Source organism: Nelumbo lutea, chromosome 5 (genome assembly GCF_056320005.1).
Source record: "Nelumbo lutea isolate HS-2025 chromosome 5, American lotus-T2T, whole genome shotgun sequence".
NCBI classification, from domain to species: domain Eukaryota; kingdom Viridiplantae; phylum Streptophyta; class Magnoliopsida; order Proteales; family Nelumbonaceae; genus Nelumbo; species Nelumbo lutea.
This window is the reverse complement of record NC_142688.1, coordinates 51169778-51187003: the sequence shown is the minus strand read 5'-3', so window position 1 is coordinate 51187003 and position 17226 is coordinate 51169778. Positions and strand designations below refer to the sequence as shown.

Below are 17226 nucleotides of genomic sequence, written 5' to 3'. Positions count from 1 at the left end.
CCATGTATGCCCGAGCTATGTGTTTGTCGGTTGTTCCTTAGTTCAACCAACGTATTGAGACGAGTTGTGCTTCGTAGGATTTGAATCCGAGCTGCTTACGCCTCTACCATTTCATACTTTGCTTATACCATCGAAGCGGCTAAGTCTTTCTTGATGCCGAGGTTTTGGTTAGCTCAGCGCTTTAGCCCTTAGGCTGAGGGGATGACTTGTAGTCTATCCTTGAAGTTTACCCATGCCGCGGAGGCGACTGGGTCTTATTGCACCAAGATCATGTTAGCTCGGCATTTTGGCCCTTAGGCTCTGGGAGTGACTCGTGGTCTACTCAGTTGTTACAGGTAATATTGTCTTAAGTTGACAATATTCCATGCCCGAGGTACTTGTTTCCCTTCGAGGGTCTCGAGCTCGTATGTTCCTTCCCCGAGAACTTGTTTCACTTGGTAAGGTCATTCCCAATTTGGTCCGAACTTGCCAATGCTGGGCTCAAGTACCATAACTTTTCGAAGAACTGGGTCGCCAACACGGAGGTTCCGCTTCTTGACCCTGGCGTTATAGTACTGGGCTACTTTTTGTTGGTAAGCTGCAGTCCTGATATATGCGAGGTCCCTTACTTCGTCGAGCATGTCGAGGTTGGTACATAGCTCATCTTCATTTGTGTTGTCATTGTATGCTTCCAGTCGTAATGAGGGAATCTTGATTTCAATTGGGATGACTGCTTTGGTGCCATAGGTGAGGTTGAAGGGAGTTTCTCCTGTGGCCATCTTCTCTGTGGTTCGGTAGGCCCATAAAACACTGGGTAGCTCATCTGCCCACAATCCTTTAGCGTGAGCTAAGTGCATTTTCAGTCTGCAAAGAATAGCTATGTTCGTAACCTCTGCTTAACCGTTCGCTTGAGGGTGTGCGACCGAAGTGTTCTGTCGTATCCCCATGTCTTGGCACCAGTTCTGGAATTTTATGTCCTCGAATTGCTTTCCATTGTTAGAGATTAGCACCTGAAGTAAACCAAAGCGGAACACTATGTTCTTCCAAAAGAAGTTCTGGACGTTTCGGGCTGTAATTGTTACAAGAGGTTCAACTTCTACCCACTTGGTGAAATAATCCACTGCTACCACTAGAAACTTCCTCTGGCCTGTCGCCGGTGGGAACGACCCAAGTATGTCGATACGCATTGTGCAAAACTCTTCAATGGACTCAAGGGCACCCATTTCCTCAGGCGGAAGGCACACCTCCAAATCCACGCTCCCACCCCCCTCTTTCCCTGGGTGTGCATACACCATCCCACCAAACTTGTTACCGAAGCCATTACGAACGGCCATCGGTTCTCCCCACCCAAAATCATTCCCATACACGTCAAATCTTGGTGAGCCCGCAATCGTCACACCACATGGATCGAAGAACTCACTTGAATAGAAAATGAAGGGGGATACCATATTTGCTTCCATCTGCTCGCGCACCACGCACTCTGCAATATCAATGCTGCCCACCCAAGACCATGGCTTGGTAGTTCTCCCACTGTTGTTGTCCCTCTCACTGCCTGAACTGCATTTCCAAAGTAGTTTGGAGATAATGGTGGATTCAATCTTGGCCTGTTATCGATTATAAATGTGCAATTCGTTGTCTGATTAACATTTAACTGACGCGCTTCTGTCGTAGCCCTCCAGAGCAATGCAGACAATGCCTGCAATGAGGAGATGCTGGTAGTGTTGCACTCTGCATTGGCCTTTGCTTTGAGTCTTGCCATGGTTTGTGCTGAGAAATGGAAGAACTTTTCTCTGAGCATGGGTGCTTCGTATCTCTCGATGAATTCTGTGTGGTCAGAGAATGGTAGGTTTACAATCGGACAATGGCCATTTGGAAACCAACGCTCAAGTATTGGTGGGAGTGAGATACGCTTATCTTTTACTTTTTCTCTACCGAGTTCAGACCAAGTACTAACGAAATGCCAGAAGGAAGCACCATCACCAATGGCGTGGTTAAAGGAACAATCCATGAAAATCCCATCTAGTAACTCTGTGACTTGAACAGCTAGTAATGACATGGTGTGGCCATCATTGTTGACAACTCCGTTGAGGGGAAAAAAGGAATGGACGATAGGGGGCCCGTCCATTGGAGAGAGGACATCAGCTATCTTCAGGTCTGCTACAGCATGGATGAATTCAACCACCCCTGGAGCGTCTCTGCAGTCTGCAGAAATTGAGTAAGAATGTGGGTTGCTGCTTTTCTGTGTGATGAAACGGCCGGTAAGGGGAATGAAGTGAACAAGGGTGCGAGAAAGGAATTCCTTGAGCTGGTCAATGATAGTGGGGATGCTGGAGAGGTCTTCTTGGTTGATAGAAAATGGAGGTTTAGAGAAGAGAAGACCAGTTTGAATGTAATGAATAGAGAGCAGAGAGAGATCCCATGGGTTTAAGTGATAAATCTGCTTTGATTTTTCTGGAAGGCATTTCTGTTTGATGATACACCTTGAGATATAACAGACTGTCATGGGGGTTGCCATGGATCGAGTAATTGTGGATAGAACAGTAAGATACCAAGTTGCCAAGAAATCAACGATACTGAATCCGTCTTTCTTGGCGAGATTTATAGTTGATAAAGTTGTCTATACGGTTATTTAATTAGATGCACAACTTGGAGGAAAATGGCAATGAGATTTTTTTTTTCTTTCCTCTTTAAAAGAAGTCTCTAGACATAAGGTTTTTAAAATGGAATCGGACAACGAACCGGTCAGAGTGGTTCTCAGGTCGAACGGTCTGACCGTTCAAACCAAAAGGACAGTCCATTCTGACAATAAAATAAAATAAATAAATAAACAGTCAAAACCATTTAGGTCAAAACAGTTCAACTGTTTTGGCCGTTTACTAACCAAATCAATATTTTTTGACAAATTTTTTATTTTGAAAAAAAAACAAAACTGATCATCTAACGGGTTCCTGATTTTTTGGATCCGATCAGATTTTGAAAACCATGATTACACATGTGATCACGAACAAGCTAAAAGAAAGAAAGAAAGTTATGTATCAAATCACTTTTCTAACATTCTATATTAAATTGTTTTTTTTTTCTTATTTAATTTCTAATGCTTGCCATTTTCAGTTGTTTTTTTAAGCGAAAGTATTCAAATTGCTGTTTTAGATCTCGGGATATGGATTTACATAAAGATAGTAGAGAAACTGATAAATGATAAATGAATAGTACATGTGGCCCAATTAATTATCCTCTTATCTACAAATGGTATCTTTGAATGGTTCAGACAGGACGGTCGTATCATTGTAACGAGGAACATGTTGAATTGTTGGGATCTGCTCTTCACTCAGCGCGCCTCACTATGACTTCACAGGCACACATTAGCACGTAAATAATAACACATGAAAATATTTCTAATGCATGGTTGGATGTACATGTGAGATCGATGTAAGATGTTCCTTGCAGAAACAATTTTTTTTTTCTACCATGGCTTTAATCGATGTGAGATCGATTGAAGAGCACCTTTTTTGTTGGTGTCTGTCTCTCTGCCGGCAATATTATTATACTTTGGAAAAATCATCTTAAGTTACTCTGTACTTTAGGCCAAGTCCTAATTTAGTATTCGAACTTTAAAATGCGATAATTTAATATTCAAACTTTCATTTTGTAACAATCTAGTACCCAAATTTTCATTTTGTGACAATCTAGTACCTGCCATTAGTAGATCATCTCAAGAAAATAAAAACACACAGTTCATTATCTTCTACCTCCAATTTGCTATGGAGACTGAAGAGGAAAATACGTAATTAATTGTTGATTGTTGGTAAAAGAGCCTTCAAATCTTTACAAGTCACATGTTGACTTATGGGAGTCCGCTTATTAAAGAATATCTCCTTCATTCCTCAGAAAATGTTCTCAAAATGCACGACTATTATGTACTTTGGGGTTGGTGTGAAGCACGGCCTGTGAGGAAAAAATCTGGTTTCTGAGTTAGGGTGGATGAGCCCAGTCCATGAACACGGAATATAGAAGAATGAATCCATGTGAACGGAAAATCCCAAAACCCTTAGAATAAATTTCTCAATAAAAATATAAATATATAAAGAGGAATGCCCAACTACTCTTTATAGTGTCTGTACTTGAATCCACTTTAATGAGCGGCGGAAAAATAAATTTCGGGTTGTATAACCAATTGTCTTAGCATTGACACACCCTTAATTATCAGAGAAGGGACACTGGATCAACAATTCAATCCCATCCTCCCTGATGGCATAGTTATCACTCTTAACTCTTCTGATTTCATGACGATTGAATAGGAGTTTTTTTGTATAAAATATTCAATTGCAGGAATCGATCACAAAACATAGCGATGTTCATTGTTATCGATTCGGTTAGGCTGATTATTCTCTCTCTCTGTTCTCTCTCTGCCACAGACGAAAGCATCAAAAGAGAATGAAGAAGAAGAAAGCAAAGCACTTTGCACTCAATTTAGGAAAAGATGAGAAGTCGGCCTCTCCTCCTTCACTATCTTTCCTCTTCTTTTTCATAGTATCTCTACTATGAAAACAGCAGTAGGAGACCCAAGAACCCAAACAATGAAAATCTTTTGCGGGCATCAAAAAGAGCATAATAACATTGCCTTTGTCCCCAACTTCGTCGCCACCATGAAGAACATCAGTGACCAAATGCGCACTACTAGTAACCTCAGTCACGGGCTCAGGACCTGAGGCTAACTTCGTCCTTGGCCAATGCTATGGGGACCTCTCCTTGCTTGACTATGTATTGTGCTATGTTGAGGCTTGTACCATCCTTCCCCAGTGTTTCCCCTACAAGGGGGGCCACATCTTCTTGGACAGTTGCTTCATGCGGGAGTATACATTAATGGAAGAATGGTTTGTAATTGTAGAAGGTTGGGAGTTTACAGAGGAGTAAGGTTGGGAGTTTACACCTGAAGGGCATTTTTATTTTTTTGCATGCCACTTAACGGCTAGTTAACACTGGGTACTATATTAACGCAAAATGAAAGTTCGGGTACTAGATTGTTGCGTTTTAAAGTGTGGGGTTGCATATTTCTTTGTAGAGAGCGGTGTCAGATAAATGGGTTGAACTATAAGGTGATGAGATTTAGGGGTGTCAATTGGACCGGATTTGAGTCCATTACAAATGGATCAGGTCTAATCCTATCCAATGAACATCTTGGACCATTTTGGACCGGTCCAACTCAATGTTCAGATTGTTTAAGGTCATGTTTGGTGATTAAGTACTTGTTAAGTACTTGTAAAATATAGAAGTACTTATTTTAACAACCACTTAAGGCTGTTTGGTAACCCACTTTTCAAATCACTTGTTATATTTTTAAGCACTTATTAGGGTGGGAATGTTTGGTAAGCTATTTTCCCCATAAGTGCTTATATTGACACAAATGACAATTTTAGCATTCGTTTCTCTCCACTACAAGAAGAATGGTCAATGGCCGCCACCTTAGATCTAAGACGACGATTAGGCGTCCACCCCCACATCGGGTATTAAAGCAAGTTCACCATTAGGATAGGACACTTAGGCAACATATGGTATTAAAGCAAGTTCACCATTAGTTCAACTTCTAGGTAAGGTAGTAACAGCCAACCATGGCAGATCACTCTATTTTGAGGGGTAATCTAAGAGTAATATCAATTCCTAAATGAAAATGACTATAACAATTGGAAAGTGAGAATGGTAATTTATCTCATTTACATAGATTATGATCCTTGGGATCTAGTTGATAACAGTCCATTCAAACCTACTAAGATCATAGATAGGGAATCATAGAAAAGCTACACAAAGAATGGAATGAAAATGATAGACTAAGAGTTTTACAAAATGATACATCCATGTAGATTTTAAAAAGGGAATTTGATGGGAATAAACTCAATAGGGTTATTTCATGTAAAACCGCATATGAAACTTGGCATACACTTTCAACTCACTTATGAAGGCATTAATCTTGTAAGTTTTGTTATTGACAATATGTGCGATAAAGATGGTGTAAATATGTAGGAAAATTGAAGACTTTAGGAAGAAGCAAAAAAAATTCAGTATGGTACAAATTGTGTGTTCTAAGAATGAAAGCTCTAATGAAGGAGAAGATGATAAAAAGACCCAATACACTATACATTGAAACCCAATAAAAGCTTGAGTGGGTACCAAAAGTCTTTACCTTTATGGCTGGCCAAAGAAGATAAATTATATGCAATCTATGCAACAAGGAAGAAAGTTAAATGACATAAGGTTTCAATAAACAATCATCATAGCTTTTGTGTTGCTTATTTGATAGATCTCATATTTAGGTAGTGAACCTCTATTCTATTAATGTTATGATGCAACTTTAAAATGCATGTTTTAATCAATGTTTAGAAAATGGGACCAGACCAACCGGTTGAATCGTGACTTGGGGCCTTGACCATTCGATCATACCCCAAAAGCCGGACTTGCTCATAACCCGCTAAAAACCGACTGACTAGCCAGTTCAACCGAAAAACCGATGAACTGGTCCCAATTTCATGAAACTGCCCAAGTCCATACATAAGTGAAATCTTAAAGGGAAAATCTATGATACGGAAAAGATATGATATGGAAAGAGTTTTGACCAATCAAAACCCACCCATGAATTTTGATAAATAATACCATGTTCTCTACCACGTTTATGATTCTGGCTTATTTGTCAGCCAGTTCAACCGAAAAACCGATGAACTGGTCCCAATTTCATGAAACTGCCCAGGTCCATACATAAGTGATATCTTAAAGGGAAAATCTATGATACGGAAAAGATATGATATGGAAAGAGTTTTGACCAATCAAAACCCACCCATGAATTTTGATAAATAACACCATGTTCTCTACCACATTTATGATTCTGGTTTATTTACCACATTTATGTTTTCAATACCATATCTTTTCCATATCATAGTGGAACCCAATTTTAAAATGTTGTTAACAAGATTTGAACTCAAGACCTCTTATTTTCATAAATGATTTAATTACCACTAATCCACCTATTTACTTATGCTAATTAATGACTATTTATTATACATATTACATTATTATGCATGTATTTTAAAGAAAATGTAAGTTAAAAGAGTTGAACCCTAGTCATTTGTTTTAAAAATTAAGAAGCTTACCATCCATCCACCATATTTAAGTACATTAAAAGTTGTAAAATATTTTATATATAGTATTTATATGACCCATAGTATATATATGTATATGCCATGTCATCATGATTCGAATTGGGTGCAAGGTTTAGTAATGCAATGCTTGACCTCTAATATTGGGTGCAAATTGTAGTTAAAGATTATGGTTAATTAAAATTAGTTTGCTTTACCTCCCCAAAAGAAAAATGATAAAAAATTTAAATATAAATGATCCTTAAGCAAAGAATAGATTGCCAAAGATTTTGAATCATTTTAACCCATGAAAGTGCTGAGTGAGCAAGCGAATACAAAGTTATTCTTGGAAGTTGAACTTGTTTAAAGTCATTGTTAAGTCAAAGTTTGGGAAACTTTTAAAAGATATAAATTTGAAAAAAAAAATCTTCTAACCAAAAGGGAGTCTATTCCTATTGTTAAACACCATTTGAGAAAGAAATTCATTCTCTATCTCCTAACTCGTCTTTATTGGCGTTAGACAATGTATGCCCCTAGCTCCAGCCATATTGATGTACACAAACATTTTAGTATGAATAATATAAGTACATTATTATTTTATGTTCAATTGGTGTGTCTCTATGAATTATTCTTTAAACTAAATACTAATGAGACTTTCTTAGTTTAAAATGTTCTCAACCATTGGATAGATGGGCAATATTGAAAAGTTGCACTTAACACCAAACTTGATTATGATACAACACTAGGTCTTGGACAAAGCTACTTTTGATATGCCAACTTGTAAGATTCATCAAGAGTCAAATTACTGAGCATGTTGGAGCAATTTGGGAAATTACCTAAGTAAGATCGACCCCTTTATTAAACAAAGTAAATATCAAGGTTTACACTCTCTCTGATGGTAGCCTAAACTACTAGCAATGGATTCCAATTCCATCTGAGCAAAGAGTGTGGCATTGCATTTTGCAATTAAGGAAGATGTCCTTCCTTATGAGCATTGTTCTTATGATTATGAGCCAAGAGTTTAATGGTAAGAGACCATTATAGGGCTAATAACCTGATGGGCTTCATCTATTATCCTTAGATCTTCATAGGGTAGTTGAATCCAAGGATTATTTATGTTTAAATGTTGGGCCCAAATTGAGCCCAAGCTGATCTTGTCAAGGGTTCACTTTCCTTGGTCAATAGAATTCAGCATGCACCTTTTCAAGGGTAGGGCTGAACGATAATGGACTTATGTGAGTCATTTGTGGGTTCTATGTCACACAATATTCAAGACTAAAGTGTCCATGCAACACCTAGGAAGGTGAAATATTAAGAAAGACCCATTACTAATAAGATTAGTTAAGTGATTACAAGACTACTTAAAATGTCATCTGACTAGGATTGAAAATGGAAATTGAAAATGGGAATGGATCTGAGTATAGAGCACCCATTCTCTTAAGAAGAGTTCTCCATATATGTCCTAATTCAAATTTAACTTAGATAAACTCCTAATAGGATTCAGAGAGTGCTCTATATATACAAGGGATGAGAGGGAGGGGCAAGTCACTCCATTATCCCCACTCTCTTTCTCTCTTTCTCTCCTCAGCTTGCACCCCAAAACCCTAGATTGACCCTACCAATGTATGGATAGGATTTCTTCAGTCCTTAACTGAGGTTTTAGAGAAAACATCAGATTTGTCAAGGTTCACATAGCCGCATCAATTCCAAGAAGGTTGGAATTTGGTTTTTGTAGAAATTACATTACTCTATTGGCTTCACATACACTATTGTGCCATCTTCAGCGGGAGGTTCTAAGACCAAGATAGACTTTATCTCCTAGTTATGTTGCTTGGGACAAAAGGCTAGTAGAGGAACCCCTAAATACTTAGAGTTTTTGTCGGAGGCTAATATTTTGAGATGTCTTCTAATTATATGGGCAGCTTTAATGGGAATCCTTTTATTAAAATATATGCCAACTTTTTGAAAATTAACATGTAACCTCGATAATTACTGAAATTGAGTTAAAACTTCTTTCAAGTCCCAAGCCTCTTAACATAAGGATATCATTTACAAAGTGCAATTTCAAGATAACAGGAACATGCCTAGTAATTCTGATGTCCATCAATTTTCCATTCTCATCTTTTCCTTTCTTCCATAGCAGAGGAACCCCTAAATACTTAGGGTTTTGTCGATGGTTGACATTTTGAGATGTCTTCTAATTATTTGAACACCTTTAGTGGGAGTTATTTTATTAAAAAATATATAATAATTTTGAAAATTAACTTGTAATCCTGATAACTGTTGAAATTGAGTTAAAACTTCTTTTAAGTCCTAATTATGCCTCTTCTCTATTTGATTTACTAAACATAATGATATCATCTACGAAGAGCAAGTGTGAGATAATAGGAGCATGCCTACTAATTAATTCTAGTGTCCATCAATTTTCCATTCTTATTTGCTTTTGAAATTAATCTAGATAAACCTTTCATGAAGAGAACAAAGAAGCACAGGCAAATGGCCATTACCCTCCCCCCTTCCTGATGATCTCTTTGTTTTCATATAGTGTATCAATTCAATATTTTCCTGAATTTGCCTACCGAGTAGTAGGGGTGCTCATTTGGTTGGTTTGGTTTGGTTTGGAAATAGAGCCTAACCAATATTTTGGTTTGGTCATTTTCATGAACCAAATCGAATCGAATTAGACTTGAAACTGAACCAAGTTTAAACCGGTTTAATTTAATTTTAATTCGACTAATTTGGTTAATTAAAATATAAATGTATTTTATATTTATATTAATGATTGTTATTATGAAAATATATCAACATTTATAATTAAAATGCATATTACATATTGTTATTATTAATATAAATAACAATGTTAATTTATGATCAGACCCCGAGCCAGGGCCCATCGACACAATTACAATTTGAAAGAGTTCAGGAAGTCCATAGATACTAGAATCCTATCCAATATATTATTTATATTATTATTAATATAAATAATAATGTTAATTTAGCTTCAATCAATTTGGTTTCCTAATCATATTAACCACATGTGTTGATAGAAAATTTTCCGACCTACTTCCCTACAATTCCAAACAAAAACAAACATAGAACCATTTCTAGAATTATTCAAGGGGTGGGAAAAAACCTTACGATGAAGCTCCATGATTTACTTCCTCATGATGATCATGGGTTGCTGATTGACTAGATATCCCTTCTCCCAGGTATTAACCAAGGTTTCCATAGTAGGATCAATCCTTAAAGTTTGGAACCAAGTAATTGATTATAGCATGGAAATAAATATATGCATGATAGTATCAATTGGATTATTATACCTCTTTGCCATGACAGATTGAGTGAATATGAAACTGTGTTTAAAATGGTTTCTCAAGAGTTTATCCGATGCTTCATTGGTCCTTGTGAGGGCATGGATACTACTTTCCAAGGTATTGTTCTACTTACGTTGTGTTTTGATATCTTGGATTTACGATGTTTATGTTCAAAACTCTTAAGTGGCGCAACTACATTAGCTTAAACTACTGGTGTTGTAACTTTTATGGTGGTATGTTTTAACCTTTGTGGTTTGAACACATAAATCTTTAGGCTGTGTTTGGTTGCAATGCAAATAAATTTGTATTGATGTAAAATTAGGGTAGTGCAAATGATTTGAGTGTAAATTCTGATCTATTTTTGTTTCAAATTTTAGCTTATTTTATTTGATTTAAATACAAATGAAGTAAATCAAGACATGACGCAGAAGAAAGTAAAACCTAAAATAAAATTAAACAAGAATTTACATTTTTTTTACATTTGCACTCCCATACATTTGTACTAGTGCAAATAAATTTGCACTGCAATCAAACACAACCTTATGATTTATCCAGTTAAGTCTATAGTTTTGATACTTAAACTGAACTGCTATAATTACCATCTGAACTTTTGTGATTGGTTATTATTATGTATACTTGGTAGTAGAACGCTTGCTCTATACTAGTTTGTATAAAAAGTGGAGAAATCTTTGTCATGTCTGCTGCCCATATATATAAAAAAATATATATATATATATATATATATATATATATATATATATATATATATATATATATATATATATATATCTACTACAATATTACATTAACTCCATCAAACAACGAGAGATTAAAAGAAAAAAAAAAAAAAAAAAAAAAGAGATCTAAAAGTTAGATGATGCATCATTTACATGAAATAGTGGAAATAATGACAGTGGGACTTAAATTTGTACTTTCTATACGAGCTTATCAATGTTGTCATTTTTCTATTAAGATTGTTGATAACAAAATCATTAAGAGTACTAACAATTTGAACACAAGTGTGGAACTGCATTAGATACTTTCATGGTTGAACTTGAAATCCACTAATGATCAAAAGAAATATCTATATCAATCACTCTCCAAGCAAGAAGTCATGCTACCATGAAGAAGTAGAAAGAAAAGATATCAAGCTCTAAAGTTTCTAACTTGTCTTATTTCTTTAGGACTTGATGCGATCAATTGCAAGATACATTATAGTGGGCTTAACCGAGTACCTCGATTGTACCAAAACCTTAGAGACAATGGATAAGTTAGAAAAGATGGCTAGGCTTTTCCTAGACTTTATACTGAGGTAGATTATGAAAATTCTAATTGTAGAAGCCTAATAAGTCAACTCCCATACTTTATGAGAAGTCTACATAAAGTTTCTAAGGTTGGACACTGTAAGTAGTCAATTATCCTTGAAGTAGTAATCAACTATCCATAAAGTATCAACTTATTGAGAGACATTGCATTACTTGTGCCTACAATTTTCAGATTATGGATGTGTTTGCATAGCTAGTGGTTTGCTAGCTGTGTGTTCTAAGATAAAACACGGTGAAGGGTTTGGGTAGGACCCATGAAGTCTAATGGCATTAAGTCTTCTAGGTGAGAAGATAAGAGTATGTTGAAAGGTTGGAATAGCACTCATAAGTCTATTTGGTTGAAGGCCTTATTGGTACCTAGGAAGTCCAATTGGTGTAAAAGTCTTATTGACACAGCAAAAGTCCAACTGTTGTAAAGGTTTTGCTAGCACTTGGGATACTATAATGTTGTAAAAATAATAAACAGGAAAGTAGAAGAGAGAAAAGGCAAAAACAAAAAAAGCAAAGAGGATGAGTTAAGATTCTTGAAATTTTGATCTCCCTCCTACATTGAATCAAACAAAAAATTCCACTCATTTGCACTTTTAATAGTAGTATAGATGGGGTCTTAAATTTTCTATTCATAAATGTTGTTCATTTGGTTTATTGTCTCAATTAAAGCCTTTTCTATTAGAATATAAATTTGTCCTCATGATATATAGCTCAAGATCAAGGGGTAAATTATGTCCAACTAAAACTCCAAAAAATAAGACTCATTCACAGTTTAATTAGTACTAGTATTTGTGTATGTGCAAAGCACATGACAAATTTTGTGATGATGATAGTATATAATATGTTTCTAAAATTTTTACAATTTTTTTTATATTCCATTTCTACAAATTATTCTTATTTGTCACACTTATTATGGTTCATTAATATAGAAATATACCCAAGTGTTTTCTACATAATTTATATATTTTTTGTATACTTTTGTGTTCTTATCTTTTTCAAATTTTATTATCTAATTATAACTTCACAAGTTGATACATTTGACATGAAATGTTGAATTTATCTACCACAAAATAGGAAAACAATTTCACTTTTTGGTTAATTTAAAATTTTTTTTATTTTATTTATATCATAAATAAAAAGTTAAAAACAATTCTTAATTATCGTGTCTAACTTTTAATATGATTAATATAAAATATTAGAGAGGCATCCAAATGTTTTCTGTAGAGTTTCTATATTTTCTTAAATTTTGTATTTTTATCTTTTTTAGTTTTTATTATTTAATTATGAAATAAATGATTGATACATATGGCCCAAAAGGTTGAATTGTTAACCTCCACCAAAGAAAACAATTTCATTTTTAGGCTGGTTTTAAATTTTATGTTTTATTTCCAACATCAATAAAGCAATCATTACTTGTCACACATTTTTCTTTAATATGATTAATATAAAATATTAGATAACTGCCTAAATGTTATTTACAAAATTTTGTATCATTACATAATTTTTTTTTGTGTTTTTATATATTTTTCATTATGATATTAAGGGTTGGCACATTTAACTCAAAAGGTTGAATTGTTGACCCACCACGACAAAAATAATTTTTACTTTTGGATGGCTTTCCAACTTCAATAATCATAATTATTATTTATCATACTTTTTCTTTAATATGAGTAATATATATATATATATATATATATATATATGTGTGTGTGTGTGTGTGTGTGTGTGTGTGTGTACAATTTTTCTACGTTTCTTATTTGTTTATATTTTAAAAGTTTTATTTAATTATGACATCATAGATTAGCTCACTTAGATAGTTGAATTGCTTACTCATCACCATGATGGAAAAATGGTTCTATTTTTTGTAAATTAAAAAAAAAACATGTATTTATATCGTTAAACGTATTGGAGGTATATCTAGTTGATAAAATTTATATTTTTGTTATTTTTGAAAATAATGCCTTAAAAGACTTAACGAGAAAGAATTGAATGAGGAGAAATGTAATAGTTCAAATTACATTTTGTGCCCTCACAATTAGAGAGGAACTAAATTCAAAAGCAAAGGTATTCTAGTATAAAAAGTTCCACACCATTATTTACACTTTTAGTAATAGTATAAAAGTATTAAATGAAAAATGTAAAATGACATTTTTGCTATAACTTGTTTTCTAATTATTAAACAAAAGAATTACTTTTGAGTCTTTTTATCAAATAAGCATTATTAAATGAAGATGTAAAATAACAAATTTGCATTTTATTGTTTTCCAATTCAAACTTTAGAGAGGGCATTTGTTACCAAATGAAAATTCTAAAAGCCAAAGACAACTATTCACACTTTATAAATAGTATAGATAGATTAGTTCTATTCTTGTTTATGGGCCTCAATTGCAACGCACATTTCTCAAGTACGATCTCCTGCCCACAAGACACAACAAGTACATTGGGAACATCTCCCCATGAATGATAACATGTAAATATGGGAGATGTTCTTGATGCACAACTGTGGTGATGTTTGAATAGGTGTGGGTAGGAGATCTGAACACCACATTTCTGCAGCATTCTTGGTGTCCTCATTGATGGTTCAGAATCATGAATAGCCAAAATGATTGGGGAATAGACATGAACTCTATATACCAGGATGAATGATTCCAATTTGGTGATTTTTATGCAATGGGCTCTATCGAGGAAGTAAACCTAGACAAGGCATTCCGCATTCTAACTGAAACATTACAGTAGCAGCAGTTACATGGAACTGTGACAAGCATTTTGCAATTCGCATGGGGGACCTGAGCTTATTCTTGCGACCAGTTCATTAGACTCAGTTTGGAAGGAATACAAATACAAATATATAGAATGCAAAACCTTGTATTTTGTATATATTTGTACTGTACATATTTGTATTTGTATTCTTTTCAACTGAGCCTTAGATGCTGTTGGGCTGCAATTTGATCCTAAAGGCCTTTGAGCCATATAATATCCCAAAGGTATGAATTTCTATATCCATTACTAAATTATTAACGCTTAAAACATTTTGTGCCATGTCCTCTTTAATCTACTCTTAATTCTTTCGGCCTCTTCAACTGAGACAGATACCATAAGAATTAAAAAATGGGTATTATAGATGGGTTACCAACCTAGGCTTTGTTAAAATTGGACTTAATCCTTCCAGCCCATAAGCTGGACTGGGCCTAATTTTGTTGTTCATTATATGGAATGGATCTAAGCTTAACATGGCTATGTCAAAGCCCAGCTAGTCCAAAGTAAGAATGCAATACAAGCAATGGGTGATACGGCTAAATTTGATTGGATAATGGTAGCCCAGGTGTATCTATTATATATACTAAGCTGGGAAGGGCTGGGGTCTGAGCGATGTGGCCTTTCCTTCTTGCAGGATTAGGAAAACACACGTGATTTTTTTTTCGCGTGCGAAAATCGCTTCTAGCAAGATGAGGTATCCGCACGTGATGTTTTTCGTCACCTGTAAGTTTTTCGTTGTGCTGTCTTCTCCGACTGTCGTTCTGTTTCACCGTTTGACATGGCCGGAGGCAAAGGTTTTCCGGTGCTTTCTTTATTTCTCTATGTCTTCAGCTTGGAGCTACTACATAGAGACTCTCCGCTCTCTCCTCTGTACCCACGAAACCTCACTCGACTCCAACGACTCCAGAGGCTGGTGAAAATTTCCGACGCTTGGGTGAATTATTTGAAGTCTGCAATGGCGATTGAAACATCCAATAATACAATAGTGCAACCGGACATGATCCGTCCAAAGGTTGGAGCTGACACCTACCCTTTCCTCTATCTGGTGCAAATCGGCATCGGCACCCCCTACAAAGGCTACAACTTGATCATGGATACCGGCAGCGAGCTCATTTGGACTCAGTGCCAGCCCTGAAGCTCCTGTTTTTATCAGAAAGATCCCATCTTCGACCCCAGACAATCCCAATCCTACCGCAAGCTTCCCTGCCAACACCCTCTCTGTAAGAACCTTCAATGTGTTAATGGAGAATGCATCTACACAAAACAATATGCAAGTGGGTCATCAACCAAGGGAATTCTCTCTTCTGAAACCTTCACTTTTCTGTCTAGTAATCAGTCACTTGAAGCCAAAAATGGTTTATACTTTGGTTGTAGTAATTAGAACCTTAACTTCAAGTTTGATGGTGGGATTGATCGGATAGTGGGAATGAACAGAGGCGTCGTTTCCTTCGTAGCTCAGCTGCGTGACCAAATCAATCGACGCTTCTCTTACTGTTTCGTAGAAGCTGCTCTCTCAATGAAGGTTACCAGCTATCTAAGGTTCGGCAGCGACATAGTCATCAAGGTTAGAAAATTGCAGACAACCCCATTTCCACAATACAAGAAGAACCCGAATATGTTCGCACTGAATCTGGTAGATATCACTATAGGAACCCGCCGTATGAATTTCCCGCCGGGAACGTTTGCGTCGAAACCGGATGGCACCGGCGGCTGCATCATAGACTCTGGTTCTGCCTTCACTTACATTGATCAGAAGCCTTACGACAGCGTGAAGGGGGTATTGATGGATTATTTTGCGAACCGGAAGCTGAAGAGAATTAATCAGAGGCCTTTGGGTTTAGATCTCTGTAATGTTTTGCCGACTAATTTCAATCTTTTTCCCAAATTTATATGCTGATCTTCAAGTGATACCAGAGAATGCCTTTTTCGTTAGTCGTAAAGACAGGTTTTTCTGCCTAGCGATGAAGCCAGACCAAGGGCTTACAACATTGGGGGCAATGCAGCAACAGAATGTGCGGTTCATATATGACGCAAATAGAAATGCACTCTCCTTTGTTAGCGACGATTGCTTTAAAGATGTATCTTGAAGTGTTTTTTTCTTTTTTTTTTGGAATAAATTTCTGGTTAAATCTGACATTTGAATGCGCAAATTTATGTTTTGGGGGTATTGACGAGAGGTTCATTATCATTGAGGTACAGGGACTCCCGTGCATACGTTTGTTAAGAATTTAAAGCGAAAGGAGATGGGGAATGGGAGTAGGAAAGGGGTGTTGACCTGGGACATAATTGCTTTATAATATTAATGAAACAATTAAGATTTATAAACAATTTAAAAAAAAATCAATTTGACAAAAAAAATTAAAATAAATTCTTATTTTTCAAAACAAAGCCAATTGCATAGTTTATGGAAATAATCATAAACAATATAATTTATGAAAAAGAAAGTTAATGTAATTCATTAATTTTCACATAAAAGATAAAGTCAATTAGGATCTAAATTATTAAAATAATGCCGAACCATTTTAACTGCCTCATCACTATTGTTGAGTCTACAATAAAAAATATTATAGTCACTATTTTAAAAATATAAATTAAAATATTTAATTAATTAATATAATATAATTAATAAATTAATTAATTATTAAAATACCATTAATTAATAAATACTATTAATTAAAATACTATATTTATAGAAATTACTATTAATTATTAAAATAACATTAATTAATATATTTA

General features: G+C 35.3%; 1 protein-coding gene and 1 pseudogene across 1 annotated transcript; one reads left to right on the top strand and one right to left on the bottom strand.

Moving 5' to 3' along the window:
* Positions 1-875: 875 nt before the first annotated feature.
* Positions 876-2494, bottom strand: LOC148852349 (putative acetyltransferase At3g50280; annotated as a pseudogene).
* Positions 2495-15268: 12774 nt separating this feature from the next.
* LOC148852348 (aspartic proteinase nepenthesin-1-like) lies at positions 15269-16577 on the top strand. Its single transcript, XM_088945784.1, has 3 exons — positions 15269-15502; positions 15887-16337; positions 16396-16577. The coding sequence occupies exons 1-3, from the start codon at positions 15269-15271 to the stop codon at positions 16575-16577; spliced, it is 867 nt and encodes a 288-aa protein (XP_088801910.1).
* The last annotated feature ends 649 nt before the right edge of the window (positions 16578-17226 follow it).